The sequence below is a fragment of the Channa argus genome, chromosome 20 (genome assembly GCF_033026475.1).
Source record: "Channa argus isolate prfri chromosome 20, Channa argus male v1.0, whole genome shotgun sequence".
Taxonomy (NCBI): domain Eukaryota; kingdom Metazoa; phylum Chordata; class Actinopteri; order Anabantiformes; family Channidae; genus Channa; species Channa argus.
This window is the reverse complement of record NC_090216.1, coordinates 7,391,684-7,412,900: the sequence shown is the minus strand read 5'-3', so window position 1 is coordinate 7,412,900 and position 21,217 is coordinate 7,391,684. Positions and strand designations below refer to the sequence as shown.

Below are 21,217 nucleotides of genomic sequence, written 5' to 3'. Positions count from 1 at the left end.
GACTGAGGAACCTTATTTTTTATTTTTTTATTAAATGCAACATTGCTACGGCCCAGTTATTTTTAAGACACTTGCTGACATTGGCTCCCGTTCAGGGGTGGCTTGATACTAGGAATACAACAGTTGAGGCCCATTTCCTAAAGAAATCTGGGCGTTGTGGCTCTTGATGCACTGACCTGAGCCTTACTCTACTCCTCCTGAAGCTTTCCCAAGTTTTTGACAGTCTTAAGTCTTCTTAAGCCTGCGGTGATAAGTGTGGCTTGTGCACCTTTTTCTACCACTTTACCATGAATATGCTTTAATGCAGGAGTCTAAAAACACCCAGCCCGTTCAATGATGACCTTCAGTGACTTAGCCTCCTTGTGGAGAGTTTATCATTATCTTTTGGACAACTATGTGGTTACACGTACTGAACTAAACAGAGAGATACACAGTACTTATACTGTATGAATGGTATTACTTTTCTGCAACTCAAAATTAAATATTCTAATTGGAGATACTGGATTTTTGATTTTCATTAACTATAAGTTGTAATTATCAAAATTTAAAAAACAACAACTTAAAATATATAAAAATCTAGTGTTTATACAGTGTATGAGTTGCCATTTTTAAATAAAAAATGAAAGACATTTAATTTTGAGGGGAACTTTTACTCTGAGTTTTCATGGTGGTAGGGGTGAGTCTAGTGGCCAGGGGGCCTGTTAACTTGTTAGCATTTGCTAACTCATAGTAGTAAGAATAGTAGTAGAAGTAAAAGTATCTTCGGTACAGTTGAAATTGATAGGAATACAATAGGTTTGGAAAATCAAACATTTGATCTGATGACTTGACTGAATTTCACCAGATCACCAAAATTGTTACACTTTTTTTTCCTTTAAGAGGAGCGAGAATGTCTAAATGTGTTAAGTTTCATGAAACTATAGTTTTCTATAGAACTACCAAGCTGCAGCAAAGCAAATTATATTTAAAAGACTAAACACTGTCCATGTTTGTGACTTTATGACAGATAATAGCCAAAAGGTCAAAGACACAAATGGTGTTCAGTGCACAGAGATCAATTCAGTAGGATACCCCTGTGTGTCTATGGTGGATCCCCTTGGGAGGGATGTCACCAAAGGCTTTTTTTGAACTCAGCAAGCTACAAAGTGAGACCACCTACTTGTACCCTGATTCCATGAAGGCAGACAGCCCCAAGCTTAGAGACACCTACACCTCATTTACTCACTTACAGGCTCCCATGAGTCTATTCAGTGCCACGCACACTGGGGACAAAATTAATTTACATTGAACTAAAAATATTTAGTCAATACACTCTGCTACATGAGCGATGTGTGAATTGACAGATCATTAGGCATGTAGCGAGATAATCTCATAGAAAAACCATTAAAATACCAGTGCATAAATAGAAAACTGCAATAAGAGTTTAAAAACATCATCAGAATCAAAAAGGTGACATCACTTTACTTCTTTTATAAAATGTGCAGCCTAAATTGACATTTAGACATTTGGCAGTTTAGATTAAACATGTTTTGTTAAACTGTATTAGTTAATATGCCAAAATTTTAATATTGTGACCCCAGACAGGTCAAACTGGGTACCAAGAATGTGTCACCATATGGAACTCAATGTACAATCTCTGAGACCTCCATCTTCTGCTTAATGCACATAAAGTTATGTTTTGCTCCACAGACAGAGGAATCTCACAGGAGCCCCACACCCTGGCTCTCACCTCTGACTGGATTTTCTATGATCTACTTTTTACTTAATGAGGTGTCATGTACAGTTTATATAAAAGATATGACCTTATTAAACTCAGAGTGAAAGGGGGAAGCCATAGCTGGGGAAAGATAAATGGCAAGGCTGTACAGAATCTCATTTTGCCTGTAACATCAATGGGACGAGAAGCCCTCATCTGATGGTTCAGAGATCTATCAGCTGCATTTGTGACACCATTCAATTTATGGATCAAATTTATTAAGCATCTGAATATTACATTCAGTTAAAATTAATACATTTATATTAAGGGAGTTGGAACATGTATTAAAGAAATTCTACAAATAACATATTTACAGTAGCATGTTTTAAAACATAAAAACAAATCAAAAATGTTCCTGTGTTCTTTGAAATGTGCATCACATATTGCAAAGAATCCAAAACAAATTCCTGTTATTTTAACTCATATTTTGATAAAAGTTCACTTACCAAAGAGTCAAGCTGCTCTTTAAATCAAATTGCTTTCCTAAGATCACTCCAAGCTATCCAAACCACGTTCTTGTTATTTTTTAAACTTTATTTCTGACAGCCAATTCAATTAGGCTGGATGTGTGTGGGTGTAAAAAAGGCAACATGACAAACTCAGAAGATGGATGGCAACCTTTGCTTCACCATTAAAAATCACTATTGCATCGTATTAAAGAACAATCCATCGGCATTTGACCAGCAGCAGCAAAATGAACACAGCTCAGAGGGCAGCCTCAGATTGGGTCATAACTAATCACAATTTGCAGTTCAGCTGATTTTTGAAAGTGATCTGCAGGCTACATTTTCATTTGCCAGTGGTAGAGACCACATTTAACATGTCCACTACTGTTACTTAAAGGTTTACGTAGAAAAAAAAGAGAAATCAAGAAAATAATAATGTGTAGATTTGGTATGCGTTTCCTTTTCCCGAACATGAGGCACAGTGACTCATCAGCCACCTGACCTTAACAGGAGTCTGCAGGGACATATCGTCTGGCCAAGCCCCTGTCGGACTCATTTGGGCGCCAGGGAGGAGCTGACCTGTTGGTAGATGAAGGAGTAGAGGCTGACGTCAGGGCGCCGACTGAGGCAGCTCTTGCACACTGAGCTATAGTACTGCCCCAGGAGATCATACACTTCTCCTGTGATGGAGGAGAGAAGATTTGTGCGTTATGTCTAATCTCTACATTAAACTGATATCACAGCAAGGACAAACTTTCAGAATAATTAAGCAGCTATTTCACTGGATTATGATATCACAACATTAACAACAGAAGTCTGTAGATTAATGATTATCCCAAAACAATAGTTAAGTGTGTTATTATTTCAGGCATCACATTGTGGCGGAGCAATAAAAAAAAAAAACACATAAAAATAACTGCATTTAGAAGCAGGCAGGATGGCTGCTTGCCTTACCGACACTGATTTTTCTCTGAGTGAGGAAAGAGTGCATGTTGTGGACATCTGTCATGAGCTGGCTGTCACCAAAGGTGAAATAGGCCACATCTCGACCCGCCTCAGCAGCTGCCAGCATCTGGAGGAGAGCTAGAAGAGAAGAAGCTTGTGAGAGAGAGACAGAATCCAGTTCTTTTGAAATATCACGCAAATTTTTATCTTCTTAAAAAATACAACAAGAATAAATTACAGAGGTGTGAGGAGTTCGTAGTTTATGTTACCATTAAAAATGAGTCACTAACCTCTGTGGCACAAACAGCAAATGAGAATTCTGGATTAGTTACAAAGAAATAGCCGTAAATATTTGAAGAGAATGAAAAAAATGTCTGCTGTTTAATGAAGGCTGGGACATTGGCAAGTTCTGAATCAACATTTTCAGAATAGGGTCAAGATGAATTTGTCTGCACTTCAGCAGTTTCTTTCCTCGACTCTGTTTTAACTGCTTTCTGCAAAAATGATTTGACAATTAAAAAAAGGCAGATATGTGTGGCCACAGACGGTAAACAAAGGATGAGCAGAGGATCTGAAATACAAAGCACTTCCCTGAAGGCATGTCATTAAGCAGACAGAAGATGACTCTGCCTATGGAGGGCTGTACCTTAATATAGCTAATTAAAAATATACATGACTGTGTACATAGTTTGAGAACACATGGGATCAAAGTTAGATAAAAAGTGAGAAGCAGCTTGTACGGCAGGTAGCATAAACTCTCCAGAAGCTCCCTGTCAGTGATACAGGGCTCTGACAACGTGTTGTAACAGATTGATGGACTCAAGCAGGCGATCAATTTCACTATTAATGAAACATATTAACTTTGTCATTTGATCAATAGAAGGAAGCCGACGAATAGGCTTTAAGTAAATGAACGCATTCCCTGAAGACAAATGGATGCCCACACCGATCTGCGGGAGCCTTTCAATTTGATATGTATTCTGCTATATGCAGGAAGAGAGTCTGCTTAGGCTGCTAAATGCACAAAGACAATCTAGGCACAGCTCCCTGCAACATCAACTGACGGCAGCCTTTCGCAATTGCTTACCTTTCAGACGTGTGTCACCCCCAAAAACTCCACAGCCCCAGTTCCCTGTAGCCACTGCTGCAAGGTTTTGTCTTTGTTCCTCAGGGCGAGCAAAGCCACAGTAGGCCTGAAAGAAGACAGGGTAAAGAAAAGATCTAATAGCATACACTATGCTGATTTGCTGTGTCCAACATTAGTCACTACACACATAATAGTTTACTTGGATGATGTGACAAATCTCCTATTCAAAATCAGAGGATCGCACCATGGGATGTTTAGCAAAAGGTAGGCTTAAGCTTAGAACGTGGAGACTATTTAAAATAAATTTATAATGCACATGGTGGCAAACTGTGTGTTTTCAGGCGCACACATTGTCTCACCATAACCAAAGTCCTTCTCTTATTACCATCATGTGTACTTCAATCTATCCATCTATCCACGTTTGACACATGATGACAGTTTCGGTTTTAGCGATCCCTACACATTAAACATGTGAATTCATGTGAGAAAAGAATTCTGAAAGCAGGGCATGTTGAATAAAGTATCTGAATGGGGCTCTGGACATTAATTTCCACAATGGAAATGAAGTGCATATTGAGAACAAATTGTAAGAGCCCATCCTCCCTTTGACCAGTCATAAATTCTGCTTTTGAAAGGGCAGATATGACAGGTACTGTAGCTAAACAATATTCGAACAGGATTGATCTTCTTGTTTGTGCATCTTTCACATCCTTGTCAGCACTGTCAAACTCCACACTCTGACGGCAGGCTTGACAAAAATCTACATCTTGATTTTCTATTACAAACTGACATCCCTGATTAGGAAGACCGCACATACAATCTATGGATGAAAGAATCGTTTTGAACAATCATGTAAATGTAATAAGTGTAATTAATTCCACTGAGGGCAACTGAAGTTCATGGACAGTGTACTGAAAAAGATTAAGCTTATTCTCAAAATCTTTTTGACTTTCCATCAGTCTGTATTACACATGTTCCACAATTAGGATTATTCAATTGTTTACTATGGGAGAAGCAGACATGACTGAATGCCATCTCAGATGATACTGGGGTTGAGACTATTTGCCAATCATCAGACCAGAATGAAACCATGAAATATGTGTAAACAAAACATGAAGTGAAATGTCAAATGAAAATAAAATGTAACATTAATGCTGCTATACACTGTTAATGACATGACTAGGGAGGATCTAAGCATAACATCAAAGAGCAGTGGGAGATTGTCTCCCACACTTCCATAAATTATAAAACTGTTAATTTGTCTACAAAAAGTGCACTCACAATCCAGTTTCTAATACATGTTTTTCAATGAGCTAACAATGTTTTTGTTTTTGCTCTCAGGTGTTTTCATTGGAGCATGATCTAAAATGCCAAGCATAACAGCAAAAGGCAAAACCCACGCACAGTGAAAAAGCCGAACAGAATGAAAAAAGAAAGAAAACAATAAATGAAAGGAGGAAAAAAAAAAGAAAAAGATAACCTTGTTGAGCTCCCGGTTGAGTTTCTCTGGGCGAAACTGTTCAAGAAAGCTCTTAAACTGCAGTGCATCGATGGCTACAATCTCTGTGCATCTTCTGTGCCATTCGTCTCTGAAAAGAATTCAAAGAAACTGTATTGCCTCGTTTTCATGTAAAACATAACAAATGGAATTAAATCAAATAGGGCACAATTTCAAATAATAAAATTCCACATAGGAAATAAGGAAGCAGCAAAAATAGTGTAACTAAAAACCTCTTTGAACTTAGTGGAAGTTTATCATTTCTGAGTCATTATTTACATGGTACCTAAAGCATGAAGAAGACATTTAAAAAAATGCAGGGATGAGCCACAAATGCTCTTGGAACCAAGTTTACGGACTTCTGAGACTAAGATTAACCACTACCAAAATAAAGGACAGGACCAAAGCTGGATGAAGAATGATCCAAACCATCTAAGCTCATGCTTGAAGCGCAGCAGAGGTGGTGTCATATCTTGTACTTGCATGGCTGCTTCTGGTATTCATTAATGATATACAACTCATGATAGCAGCACAATAAATTCAGAGGTTTAGTGAAATAACCCTGAACTCACGGGATAAGCTGAAAGGACAAAAAAAAAAAAAAAAGTGTGGCCTCTGCATGAGGTCTTTTTCAAATGGGGGAATTAATGGCTACGCCCCTGCTCTGCGAAGGTTGTTAGTAAGGTAAATTACTGTTTTTGGGGAGTTAACAGCCCTCACAATGCCTTTATCATTAGTCTTTGTAGTTTTCCTTGCCCTACCCATTTTATATATGATGGTTAGTACACTGGGATTAAGTCCTATGTATTCATTAAAATTACTCTAGACCAAGGTGGGAACAGTCTATCTGATAATACAATGCCCACCATGACACATGGCCTCAACACAACTAAAATGTTTGAAAAAAACACAATGCAACATTTGATTATTATTTAGGAATTTTAGGGTCACAAAATATCCAGGTGCAATAAATACCTTGGAGTTGTATCCTTGTGGCTGCCACCCCACTGGTAGGTCTGAGAATAGCCTGTGTATTTACTGTACTGTTGAGTACCTGTTAATAAAACAGACAGCTAGTAAGATATTTTGTTGGTTGGTAATATCAGGTGACACTATACTGTATTAATTGGCATATAACTTTCAGTTTAGGCTTCAACAATGTTAAAATCATGGGAAAATAACAATGTTAAGGGTTTCTGCTGTGACGCCCATTTATCTAACAGTTTGTGACTCTAGGCTCTAGGCAGACCACTATATTGATATATTTTTTAATGGTGGATACATTATACTAAAAAGAAAATCCCATTCCAGAAACATGTTCTTAAATGTATTCTTAGCCCAAACAGCCATATAAATATACAGTAGGATAGCAAAAATAAAAAAAAAATAGTTTAGTGAACTCTTCGGAATTACCAATATTTTATAAATTCCATGCCTTTATTTAAACACACCCATTAAAGAATTTAAGTGCTAGTGTAAAAACAAGTTATTCCACAACACCTCAATTGGACTTTGGTCTGGACTCTCACTTGGCTACCTCAAATAGTGGAATTTTAATTTTGCACCCATTCTGTAGCAGATTTTTTTAATTTAAGATATCCTGAATAACTTGGGAATTATTTCTTCCTTCTACAAACACAAGCTGTCCAGGCCCAAATAAACTCCCTCCAGCTCACATATTCTCAATTGATGCGTAAATGAAGAAATTCAAAAGGGTTTACAAAGGAAATTAATTTTCTTGAATTAGCAACCTAATAGTTTAGTAATGTTTTTATTAATTAAACAAAATGCATTTTCAGATACTTTGCCTGATGGGATTGGATAAAAAAAGGAGCAACTGTCTTCTGAAAAGAAACAATACAAGAAGCAGTGACTGCTTAGAAGTCAACTTAGCAACACTCAACCTCCTGTAAAGGGGGATCAGGGAGTGGGTAGGCAACAGCACAGTCAAGCAAATGAGGCCACGAATTAACTTCCCATTAATTACTGCTCATTAGTACCTGGCTTTTGAGTGCACTTGCTGAGATGCTTCATGCTGGAAAATGAATAAATCAAGTGATTAGTTGTAGAGTGTTGGTCAGCAGCTATTAGGAGGGGCTTAAGAGGGCTCTCTGGAGTGTACTCTACTTGACAGACAATTCATCGGAAAGCCCAGCAAAATGACAATTTGAGAGAATACTGGTAAACTGTAACCACACTGACAACATTTTACAATTATCCAACTGACACAATCACTTGCATCCATGTGGAACCAAAGTAATGTGAATCTACTCAAAACTCAGAGCTATACAATTTTTGGTAAACATTGATAAAACTACTTTACAAGTATTTTTAAACAATAATTATGTTCAACTGCTCAATAACACAAATATTTAACTGCTGATCTGCTGGGATTCTCACACCTGTGTACCCAGCTTCTGATGGCTATTCCAAGCAGGATAACGTGCCATGTCACAAAGCTAAAATCATCTTTACTGGTTTCTTAAACATAACAACAAATACCCTGTACTCAGGTGGCCTCAATGTCACTAGTTTTCAATCCAATAGAGCATCACTGGGATGTGGTGGAATTGGATATTTGCATAATCTATGTGCAGCAGACAAATCTGCAGAAACAGTGCCATGCTATTATGTCAATATGGACCAAAACCTCTAAGGAATGTTTCCTGCACCTTGTTGAAGCTATGCTAAAACAATTAATGTAGTTCTAAAGGGTTCAACTGGGTAACAGCAAGTTGCAGCTAATAAAGTGGTCTGTGGGCGTAGAAATGTAAATCACATTCCACTAGCCAACTGCTCTCAGAGAGACTTGTGTTGACTATGCATTCACCTGGCTTTTACCACTGATCCTCCCAAAATATCTCTATAACTCTACGATCGACCATATTTGCATTTGAAAGCAACAACCTTCAAGAACAATATGAATTATAATTTTGATTTATTATTAAATCTATTTGTCATTTAAAATTGTTTGCAATAGGAAGCAGATTCATGTCGGCCAGGGAACGTATGTCTGGTTGTTCGAAGCTATTTCTAAATAACGCACCGTTTGCACAAAAAAAAAAAAAATCAGCAGGCATAACTCACAATGTTCCTGAAGGTTGTTCCATTCATGTGTAAATACATCAAAACAAAGTGTCTCATATTTCTGGTGAATGAGACACTGCAAAAAAGGTTGGAAGTGCATCTCATTGCCCTGTTGATTCAAAACTGGGCAAGTAAAGCAGTTTTCCAGTTTTAATATATTTTCAACAATAGAATACAACCGATTTTGTTTTAGGATTTCAAATACATAAATAGAAATCACTGGTTAGGCCAACACTGGTATCTTTGAAGATTTATTTAAAACATGTAAAACCTCAACGTAAACAAAGACAAGAAAAAATGTCCTTACTCTGCTGTCTACTGGTTGCATCAAGCTTGCACCATATTTTCTTGTTATTGCTGCAATCAATGAATCATGCGACTTCTCCCCGATTCTATTTATACTCTTGACCGCCCCAATGCCAGCCAGAGATCCAGCAGTCAAGGGAAATTCAATTAGGCATGGGTACTTTTGCAAATTTCAGTGCAGAGGTAAGATCCATTAGCTTCTCTACTCTATGCCAAAGGTATCACAGGAAAATATGATTTATCACATGGCTACAATGCAGCAAAGACTTTTACAACAGGGGACAAGAGATATGGGCAGGGTTTAATAAAGATGATGGAATCCAAGAGTCCATTAGTGGAGAAGGTCTTGGGCAGGTCTTCTAGCTATAATTAATTCTGGGGCTCTGTAATAAACTTAAGTAGTGTAAGTGGAGGCGAGGGAGAGATGGTTGGCAGGAAGTCTGAAGGTGACTCCACCAAAGTCAGAAGACCTACGATAAGACCAGTATTATTGCCATTTAGGGGGGCGACTGCTCTATTGCCTCACTTCCTGTTGTCATCGAAACCATTTTGTTTGCAACTAATTGTAAGGGTGGACACTGACTTATAACCAATAGTGTTTCTGTGATTACAGTGGTTCAAGTCATGGACTTGCTATTACTAAACACATATAATTTTAATATTTTATAAATAACAAGAGAATACTAATTTTTAAAACTAAACCTTTAGTACATATATCGTTGATATTGAACATTATTGTTAATTAGTCTGATATTCAGTTTTGTTGTTTACACCAGCTCAGACAGAAAATATCAGGACGGACCAATTAGCAGCTAATATTTTTAGTCGCTAACTTTTTTAATTGTTCTAAAATGACAACTGGATTTTTGCAGGCTATTCATATACTACGCAACAGTGGTTTTCAAACATATTTGTCAAACACAATCAAGCAGCAGTCTAGACAAAAGGTGCTAGACAAATAAAGACGAATAACAGACTGGAGCCATCAGCCTCCTGCTGGGATTCCCTCCGTCAAACTCTTGTTATTGCATCTGCTGGCCTGTCCCAACCATGTTTGTTGACACCATTCAATACTCAAGTACAGCAAGTGGGAATTACTCAACGGAACGACCCGACAGAGCAATCAGGAAAAAACTATCTCTAGCTCCTTGCTGATTTTCTGATGTTTCTCTTCACTTTGCAGCCAATCAAAAGTAAACATTTGACAAGGACAGATATAGAAAACAGAGCAGCTACCACAAACATCTTGTAGCCTCTGCTGTACCAGGATGGGGTAAATTGTTCACCATGCAGTGTATCCCAAGAAGTGTTCACCGTCTTTCTCAAGTGAAGTCATAGCTTAAGTGGCCCAACGCAATAATGATTTGATTAAAGGCAACAGGCTAAATCATAGGTAATTAAATTAATGTTTACCAAGTTGTAGGAGGATGTTTGCTAACCTGTAATGATCAGGCATTCATTATGACCCAGGACTTCAGTGAAGAGACGAGAAACGATAAGCTCGGGATTAATCAGAAATCGAATTTCCTCTTGAACTAGTCCAGAAGCGGTTACTCCTCCTCCCACAAACTGATTGGCAAAATCCACCTGCAAAGACAGATGACAAGAAAACACTATGGAACATTGATTGCAACTGCAAATGCATAGATAATAAGCATCTACTGAATTTCAATTATTTCTATAATAAAACAAAACAGCAAACAAATAATTAAATTGAATTATGTGAAGGTACTTATTTTATTGTGAAATGTATTTTTTCTGAAACTCAGCCAACAGGTGAAAAACAGTTCATGAAAGACTCTCAGCCCCCCCCCCCCCCCCCCTTTTTTTTTTTTTTAAATTGTATTTGTGACAGAATACCTGACAGGCTGATTTGGAAGGTGGCCTGAGGTGCTCGCATTACTCAAACATTTGAACCCCTTGCCAAAATGAGCTCTCCCCAGGCAACATCAAAACAAGAGAGCTGTCTTACAGTGAAAGTAAACATCTCCCTTCAGTCATAATATGCTGCTAAATTGACTACTGACTGATGCCTGTGATAGCTGCTACTTTTGCATGTGTTCTTTCAGGTTTGTGCAGAGCTATGGGTGGCACTGATTTACTTGTTTATTTTGGTCTGATTACGTTTCAAAAGAATATATGCATCTCATTGGTTCAGCGCAGACACGGGCGAGACAATCCATTGTTTTTATATGAAAGCAGCCATGTGGAACATGTAATCTAATTTCAAGTCTGACAGTTGTTGCTCATTGGCCTGCAGACAGCACAGAGCAGCCACGTTATAACCCCAGGAAGAGGCTGCAGCAGTCTGAGAACAGATCTCCCTAAACTGGTCACTCAACTCTGGGACAGCAAGCCAGCCTCTAAAGTCTGCTTTGACAGGCTGTCAGAACTCCACCTCCCCCCACCCCAGCAGAGCATCCATCAATCTGGGCCAAACCTTCCCCCGGAGTTGGTCATGTGTACACATCAACTGTCAGTATGTGGCAACTGGAGGCAAACAAAAGGTGAAAGGCAGAGCGGGGCATCCTGACAGTGTAGAGGAAGCATGGCCGACACAGAGAGGAGAGGAGGCTCAGGGGCCTCGACCCCAGTCCCTGCACAAACTCTCTCCAACATGTCACAGGCTCCCTCAAAGGCCTTTTCAGCAGCAGTAAGCAATCTGGGTGAAAGACTACAGAATGAGATGGCTCAGTGACTGGCTACAGCAGAGGAAAAAAAAGGCACAGGAACAAAGGATAGTACTCTGCAAATTTAAGTTACTCTGCATTACACTATCATGTTGTCTTTCCACAAGCGAACACTAATGGGGCATTTCTCCTCCTCTGTGTCTTACCTGAAGCATTCCATAACCATCGTCTTCAATGGTCCCTACACAAGTAATGTGGAGCTTTGTGAGCTGAGTCTGTGAGCTGAAACAAAAAGATTGGATTATTTTCTACGTATTGAGTATGGTTAATATAATGGATCCTCGCTTACTTTCAGACAAACAGCCTATTAAATGTAGCCAGCTGCAAGGATTTTTTTGCTAGAAAAAATTAACATACTACTACTTCTAATGGCACATAAAGTTTTATTTTAATTGTATTATCAATATACCACACCTTTTCCAATTAACAGGTTTATCCAAACTTTTCCTTGTGAAAGTTACAAGTCCAGTAGGCTCTGAAAAGTAAAATGTGTATCTTACTTCACATCCGTTACAGCACTTTACTAAAAAATTTGAAAGTACTCATTACAATTAACACCTACTTTGTTCAGTGACACTTTTAAAATAGCACATCAGGGTTTTCAGCTTCTCAACCTTCTTTGGAGAGGACCCTTCAAACAGCCTAAAGGAAAAAAAGAAATGGTTAATTTCATGGAATTCTTGTTGACAGACTATATACACTACACTAATGCAGTGATAATAAAAAGTATACTTTTTAAGTAACTGGGTTATACATGGCATGTACGTTCATAGCCAACGAAAATCTAAAGCAAAGGCCTAGATAAAGGACTTCATAAATAAATAAATTAGTCCACTCAGCTTCCCTTTCAGTCACTAGCCGATTATGTAGGAGCTCCTTCACTGTTACGACAATAGAGTTGCCCCAGGCTTTCCATCACAGAGTTCCACTCCTGTGCCCCTTCACAGCACTCACACAAACTCTCACAAAAAACGGAACAGAGATGGAACCAGAGCTTCCTCCTTGGGGATACATTAAGAATCCCTGTGTACTTTAAAGTAACAGAGTCCTCAGGAGGCTAAAGGTCAATCTCCCTAAAGAGTAACACACACACACACACACACACAAAGCTGCTGGTAGTGAGGTGCAGTGGGTGGGTTTAAATGCACTTTCAGCATTAAGTCTTCCATCTCCTTATCAAGCAAACTCTATAAAGAGCACCACAGCCTGCCTCCCAACCCACAATAAATAGAAAGAAATTTCATGTGGGTGAAATGAAATAACGACAAAAGCCTGATGCACTGGAGCCCTTCAGGGGAAAAAGTCATTCATCGAATTCAACCCCTACAGTACGATCTCTTTTTATGCCAGTGTGGCCCCTAGAAACAATTTTGTGTTGTGTAGTCCCAAGGGCAAACTGCCTTTGACATAACCAAGCCACAAGTGAGAGCAGGCTTTTAGTAACAAATCCCACTATAGTCTATAGGGAATAGCAAATTAATACACAATTATATAACACCAATACACCGCCCCCAGATGTGCAGAAAGCTACAGAATGATGTAACTCAGGAAAAGGCTATACTTGACTATTTATAATAGATAGGTGTCTCCATCAACATCACAGCACAAGAAAAAAGGAAAAAACCCAGTGTTATCAAACTTTATAAAATGCAATACAAGGATGTTAGAGCTAATGGTTAAACAAGCAAAATCTGTTTGAATGGCCAATTTATCTCAGTGCAATTAAAACTACAGAGATAAAAGAGCATCTTCAGAGAAAATGTTTTGCATTTATTTCCTTTACTTCAATCTGAAAAAAGTTGCCTCTTCCTTAATTAAAAGGTAATAAATAAAGTGTTTAAGCATTTTAAAACATTTCATATCTGGCACACAATTAATTGGGAATTCAGGAAAAGTTTTAGGTGCAGACTAACAAGATGACACTGGCTATGCAGCAAAATCTTCATGTGAATGAAAGAGTAATGTGATTGAACTCCGTTACAGCCTTCCGTAAAACAGCCAGTGGCCTTCTCCATTGTCAAAAGCAGTCATCTGAGTCAATGTTAATCTAATTTCTTCTTCCATTTAGGTAATTACACTGTGATGGCAGCAGAGAGGACATGACTGAGCAGTGATCTGCAGACTGTTTTTGCATTACAATACCCAGACAACCCAGAGATTTAAAACAAAAACAGAAAAGGATTTGATGATTTGATAACGGAGAAGGTTTGACTGTTATATACATGTAAATAAAAGGTATTAACTAAGACTTACAAGTGCTAGCAAAAGATGTGACAAACAAACATTTTCCAACAGTCCAATCAACAAATAAATTAATAAGCACCAGTATGTCGAATAAAGAGTAGACTCCTACATAACTCTCCTCTCCAGTCTCTCTTTAGCTGTCTTTATTTTTCATGTTACAGTTAGTGCAGTTCTTACTCTTTTTTAAATGTTCTTTTTCCTCCTCTATTTTTAAGTTGTAAAAATAAACACTTTTCAAGAATGCACAGTTGTGAACAGGTGACTTGACAAAAGAAAAATCTTTAAAACGATATAAAGTTCAACTCAAATGTTGTATGCTTTAACACTAAACCACAATGAACAACAATGAAATGATAAGTGAGGACTGCATATAGTGTTCCCTCATGGGAATGAAGCTAGCTGTAACAGCAGCTTCAGTTACACCTCGATTTACGTAGTTATACGTCATGATTCAAAACAACTCATCCCTGCATTACCTGAAGAAGTTGATGTCAGGGTAGTTGCAGTACTCTGTCTTTCTGGAGGTGCGTCGGGGGAAGGTACAGAAGAAGGCGTTTGCGAGCAGACATGCCACCTGCTCCTGAGACATGGTGATGGAGAGGTTCATGCCTCTTTTGAGGAGGGGTATCGGCTAGAGGAGAAAAGAAGAAGGTCAAAATCATTTGTTTTGTCAATTTGACACAATAAAGCACGCTGCACAATGGTCATGAGGATACAAACAATGCATCTGTGTAAGGACAATAATTGGGGGGGGGGCACTTCTTGCATTAAGTATAAAAATTGCTAAAAGGCTACTTTTCCATCTTTTAAAATGGCATCCTCCAAATCTATTGAATATAACTCACAATTACAGAAACATTAAAAGGAACAGCAACATTTTTTGCTAAAAATGTGTAAACTGATATTTAATGATTGACAACAGCAGTGAGTTTTCCAGATGCACAAAAAAAATAGGTTTGTTTAAGCACAAATCCGTTTGTTCAGGTAGTGCTTTTTACATGCGTGAGCATTAAATTAAATTATGAAACCATTTAACAAACTGAAATAAAATTAAAATAAAACACTACACGCTGCTATTCATCATCCACACACCAATGAACAAAAGACCAGCAGGACTATAACATGTCTGACAAATGACCATCAACAGCCACACACCTTGACCTCACAATTTTTTACTACCATTTCAAAAGATTATTTGTTATGTTGTGACCTTTAGGATCAACCTGCCGCAGTGATCTACTATGTTACAGACTAGTGAGTCAGTGTCTATTGGTTAGCGATGGCTGTTACCTTGGTACAGAGCTCAGATGCTCTCAGTGCTAATTGCACCATGTCTGGCAGCAGGGAGTCAAACAGATGTTCAGCTGCATCAGGCTCCAAGACCTTGGAGAGAGAAAGAAATGTGTTTATGTTTGCTATTTTGCCACTAACCTCAATTGTGACATTATTGGCCATTTGGGCTGCTTAGTTTGAGCTGGGATGATAAAATGAAAAGCTCGAACAATTATCAAAATGTTGAGACTTTTTGCACAATTTTTGGGAAAAATAATAAAAATAAGAAACACAAATCACGAAAGAAAGCAACACCCAGTTTTATTAATAAGTATAATTACACTATCTGACCATACAACACAAAACACCTAGTACCAGAACAAAAACAGTGTTGCTAAAAATCTAAGAAAGATCAATGAGAAAACAATATTGTCAAGGTTGCATGGCCAAGCCAGCCAATTAAACAGTCTCTCTGGAAGAGATGCAAATGACCAAGTGTTCCAAACAGAAAGGACAGTGTGTTCCCTGGACACGGAGCGACACCTTGACTGGTGATTTAGCCCAGGACATTTATATTATGGCAAAGGAGACCTGACTAAACACTGTCATAAGTAATGACTTGGTTGACATCATAAACTGCTCCAATGGGTGTAATAAATGGATGCAGTTGACAGGGTGAGATGGTGGATAGAGCTGAGGTAGTATAAGTCTAGCTCTTTAAATCAGCGGAAGACAGTGCATCAAATCAACCAAACTAAGTCTCTGTGTGACTTGATACAGGTCTGTACATCACACCAAACTGACAAAGTAATCAAGCAAGATGCAGGGGTCTGGGCAGTGAACAACCAGAGCTCTTACACAAATTTAACACAGTCCTGTTCGTATTCCCCATAGGTCCAAGCAATAAAGCAATCAGCTTGACTGCATCTGTAGATGTGTGAGCATGTAAAAATAAAACACCTGTGTGCTTATAACCATAAACAGAAACAGGGCAAAGAGAAAAGGGAACAAAACAATAGTGTTGCTGTCCATCAACATCTTTTCAGCTATTCATAAGATGTGCTTGCTGAGATGAATATTCAATGAAGGGGCTTGGCCCGTCACTCTAAGCCATTCATGTATTTTTTTCTGACACTCAAAACCATCCTGCTACAATTTCTCCAAACTGGCACATCCAAAAGAAAAGTAATGAAGTGAAAAATGGGGTATATACTTTGTGCTATTCTCCATTTTACATGTATGTTGTACTGAAAATAAAAAAAACATAATTATAAGATCTTGTCCAAATGTTTAAGTTAAATCTGTCAATGAACACTATGTTCTGTGTGCTACATGATCTATACCAATATATTTCAGACACTGTACATGTAGCCTACTGCCTCTGCCTATTCAGTAAAACAGACTAATACATATATGCTTAATGTTATTACCTACAATTTATGTGGCAATAATTTGTTTGATGGTACATGACATTTTGCAGTCTGAGAAAAAAATCAAGTTTCCCAAATCAGTGGACGTGACACACATCCAGCTAAAACACCACCAACTATGACCAATGGCCAAAGGCTCTCAATACGTTTAGATTTTATCTAGCAATACCATTCTAATATGATTTATGACACGTATAAAGCACACACTTAATTCAACAATATGAGGCTGCAGCAAAGCATTCTGTGGGTTGTAATGTCAGCTATTTTCATTTTGACAAGTTGCTAATCTTGACCTTTTGGCAAAAGATTAAATTATTTCTCTAGGGTCCCACTTTGGCTCAGAAGGGCTGCATGATTCTCTTGAGTGAAACCCATTGCTGTTATCGTGCAAAGTGACAAGTCCATTTGACATACTTGCGCTACCTACAGTTTTTTCCTGAAATGTGAGATATCAAAAGAAACATGCACTTGTCATGCAGCAGAGTGCAGATGAGTAATCCCTCACCGTAAAAAAGTAAAGCTCATTTGTTTTACAGTTTCAGGATTTTTTAAAATCTAACACTCACTTTATAAGACAGTCCATCTCTCCAGATGGAATATTCCCATCCCTTTGATGAGCCAAACAGTAGAACAGCTCTCGCTGATTCTCTACACAAGATGACGTAGAGTGCATTTAGACAACAGATGATGGATGGCCTCCAAACGAGGCTGGAGAAGTCAATGGCCACTATGAGCAATGACCAATGAACCAAGGGATTGTATCATCATGATGAAAATCCAACTATTTTCCCCTCTTCGGTAAGTAAAGAAAATTTACTTAACCAGAAACAGGTAAGAGTTATAATTACCAAATACATTTTAAAGAAATTACAATAAAAATACATCTGTGATATAGCCTTGTTCACTGAGCCTCACAGCTTCAAATAATCACACGCCCAGACACACAAAAACAAAATATGTTGCCTTTAACAGGGACTACATTTTGGGGGAATTGTAATGTATCTGTCTAAAGCAACTGAAAGGTGTTAAACACAATGCTTGAGAATGCCTTATCACAATATACAACAAACCTTATCAAAGAATCTTATTTACTGAAAAAATAAAGTTTAAAAATTAAAGTAACACTCGTCAGTTGGTGATGTCTGGTTTATACCAATCAGGTGTTAAATTCGACATCTGTATCAGTACATCATTCACCAATTAAAGACATTATCACGATTAACTAATGAGCCATCTGCACTTTTTTTGACCTCCGTTCTGCGAGAAGCACAAACACTGGTTTATGATGCCTTCTGCTGGGCCTTCATTAAGTGTCATGATTGGACAGTTGATGAATCATTAGTCTCCAGCTAATCCTTTTACATCTCTAACATGTGTGCTCAGTTGTGTTTACAAATCTGCATAACAGAAACAGCTCTTTTAAAGAGGCAATTTTTGAAAACAGAAAAGGTTCAGTGAAATTCATTAACAGATCTGGTATCATAACAGCTCTTCAGATTTCTTACCTTAGTGCAGTACAAGTGTAATGCTGTGAAGTCCCACTTCTTCGCGTGCGAGGCATTGTATTTCAGTATTGCATTCTTCAAGAAGCAAATTCATTAATTACATAAATAATTACATGAAAGTGACAACTAAAATGTGTCTGAACTGACATTTTAAGTCAGACTTACTATGTGTGTAGTAAAAAAAACCCCACAAATTTTCACAATGTAAACATTTTGAATGAATCAATTCTCAGTTTGCAGGCTCATGGTGCCATCTTATGGCACCGTCTGGTAACAGCAACTAGTGTGGACTAAGCATGCAATGAAATGCATTAGCTCTCAATACAACGTGACACTTGCCTTCAACTCAAGTGGACTTGTAAATTTGCTGTTTAAACTTTCCTCGATCAATGCCCATCGACTCTTATTTTGTACTTCTTGTGTTTCCTGTAAAAATAAAATTTTTGTCAGATCTCTGCAGGGTAAATTCAGTTCAGCTTTTAAATGCAAAGAAAATGTGCCTGATTGATTCAATAATTAATAATAAGTCTTTTTTTAATGAGAGCCTTATTATATGTGTACCATAATTTATTCCCCAGTGCATCTCATTTATGTAGATTTGCTAAAACAGCTGGTCCACCAAAATCAAAACCCCAGTTTGAATGAAATAGCACCATAACTTAAAGACTCCCCTGATAGTTTTACCTGAAGTTATATGTTAACACTTTCAAACTACTCAATAAATGTTAATATATTACTCAGTCCCATCACTCTCTTTGGTAGCAACAATAATTTTAAAATACCCTCTATTATTCATATGTGATTGCATTTTTCACTGTTTATACACCACTAGTGTACAATCCATGCAATTAAAAATAACAAATAAAACTTTGCAATTTTCAATTTGTTTGTCTTTACATCATAATTTAAACACTTGAACCATTACCTTGTCTACGACAGGAAAAAGGTTTCTAATGGACCAGGGCATTTTGACATGGACATCATCCCAGGTATCGCTGAACTTCGCAGGATATGGAACAGGAGCATTACCATTCTGAAGCCGGTCAGTCTGTCAGTGAAAGTGGTTAAAAAAACAGCATTAACTGATATGATAATTGTATGCAAATTAAAAAGCCACACTAACAATAAAAAGAATAAATAATGCGGTAGAATAATAGTTAATTTACTTATTGAGATAAAAGTGTTTACCAGAAAATTAACTGTGTGTATGATTTAGAACCCCCCCTACACACACATACACACATGTTCTGACCAATGAAAATACACTTCCTATGACATAACAACTTGAGGTGCTGTGCAGTATAAAAATTTAAGGAAAAGCTCAAACCCTTATCATCACTGTGTGCTGGTCGGGAATATCCTTCAACGGAGAAAGTGGGACACCACACTCGGGCATTCTCTTTAGTTCCCTGATTGGCGTTCCCAGCCATTTCACTTCAGGCTCGACATCTGCAGAGGTAGTTTCCCTGTCTGCGTCTTGTTTATCTGGAGGCCTATCTGGCCTTTGCCGTCTCACAGGTAAACCTGGGGATGAGGTCCCTGAAAAGAAGTCGGTTATTTTCATATTGTGTTTGACAGAGTTCTCTGAACTTGCTGAGCATGTTTCCATTTCTTGTTTTTCTAATACGTCATCAATCAGGGACACTGTCTGGATTTCACTATCTGCAGAATCTTTGGAAGCCGGTGACACAGGATTGTCGTCCTCTAGATTTTGTGGTGTCAAGGGTTGCGTTTCTTCATCCATACAAGAGGCAGTAGGTTTTTCATCAGTTTGAGAATCCAAAGACTGAATGGACGTATTCTGAAAGGCACCGTCAGTCAATTCTACATCGTGTTGGGTGTCAGTTGCACTTATGTTTTTTCTAGGTTTATTCAACCATTGTTCAAGAATATTTCTGAACTTCGGTTGCTGTCTGGGGCCAATTCTTTGATGCAAAGATTTTGTCTTTACACCTCGCAGACCACCTGCTCCAGTCCTCTGTCGCATATCCATCTGTGTTTTGGTGTTGTCTTGCCTCTTTTCTTGATTCACTGTCTCATTATTTCTGCTGTTACTGCATAAAGATGGAGCTAAAGGAAAAAGAACGTTATTTTTCAAAGATGTAGATAATAAAACAAAGCCAAAAACTGTTTGAAATATATATGGTCTGCCAGAAAAAACATTTGAAATTACCTTGAAGATAAGATCGAGACACTGGGGGACCAGTTTCAACCCTTAGTCTCTTTGCTAAGGGTTCAAATTTTGTGTTTTCAGTCATTCTACAAAAGTAGAATCAATGTGTCACGTCATATTTTTCGAAAGAGGGCTTGCGTGTTGACAATTTAAAGCATCGACACCAATTTCAAAGCATACTCACAAAACAACCGACACCAGCAACACGTTGTTAGTTGATTTTGTGCAGAGTTGTTTCTTGGGAAGTCCTTTCTTCAGTAGATGAGCAAATCTTAAAATGTGATAGGCAGCCATACAGTTCACAAAGCATTTTTAAATAACGGCAAACCACAATCCGGATCCCTAATTCGGGGGATGCCCTGAATAATAAGCTTTAGCTACGCTCCTAATAACTAAGAAATGTTTTGAATTTTGAGATTATTCAGACTTTATTCGGAGTTAGCAGTTGTCCAAATCGCTTAACAGACTGAGACAGTAGATAACTGTGTTAGCTGACATGCTAACAAGTTTGGACTACGACGGGTTGTAAAAACTACCAAAATAACCTTCTTTAAATTATCGTCAAACACAGCAAACATTGTGCAGAATGGCAGCTATCTATTACATTTAAGTACTCTATACGAGCTTTTGTTAACATTAAAACGCCCCAATAATACTTTTTGTTCTATGCCAAAACACTTCCGGGTAAGAAAGAAGTCTAGACTCATAAAATAACGCGATATTTCCTAAGCCGAGCCTAGCAAATAAAATAAAATAAAATAAAATAAAATAAAATAAA

General features: G+C 37.9%; 1 protein-coding gene across 1 annotated transcript; it reads right to left on the bottom strand.

The window, feature by feature from the left end:
- Nucleotides 1–1,952: 1,952 nt before the first annotated feature.
- Nucleotides 1,953–21,147, bottom strand: LOC137105598 (poly(ADP-ribose) glycohydrolase). The gene is made up of 17 exons (XM_067488004.1): nucleotides 20,624–21,147; nucleotides 20,440–20,525; nucleotides 19,594–20,336; nucleotides 19,192–19,314; nucleotides 18,606–18,692; nucleotides 18,267–18,341; nucleotides 15,350–15,442; nucleotides 14,536–14,690; nucleotides 12,378–12,457; nucleotides 12,230–12,290; nucleotides 11,962–12,037; nucleotides 10,565–10,712; nucleotides 6,708–6,786; nucleotides 5,715–5,823; nucleotides 4,235–4,340; nucleotides 3,157–3,285; nucleotides 1,953–2,882 (listed from the first exon to the last, which is right to left on the bottom strand). The coding sequence occupies exons 1-17, from the start codon at nucleotides 20,731–20,733 to the stop codon at nucleotides 2,755–2,757; spliced, it is 2,388 nt and encodes a 795-aa protein (XP_067344105.1). The 5' UTR covers nucleotides 20,734–21,147; the 3' UTR covers nucleotides 1,953–2,754.
- Nucleotides 21,148–21,217: the final 70 nt, after the last annotated feature.

Bases quoted from the DNA above. Each gene is read 5' to 3' on its own strand.
- LOC137105598 (XM_067488004.1), bottom strand. From the start codon at position 20,733: ATGGCTGCCTATCACATTTTAAGATTTGCTCATCTACTGAAGAAAGGA. The intron at 20,526-20,623 runs GTGAGTATGCTT...CTACTTTTGTAG, and splicing joins TTGCTGGTGTCGGTTGTTTT to AATGACTGAAAACACAAAAT. The intron at 6,787-10,564 runs GTTAGCAAACAT...TTTTATTAACAG, and splicing joins TGAATGCCTGATCATTACAG to GTACTCAACAGTACAGTAAA.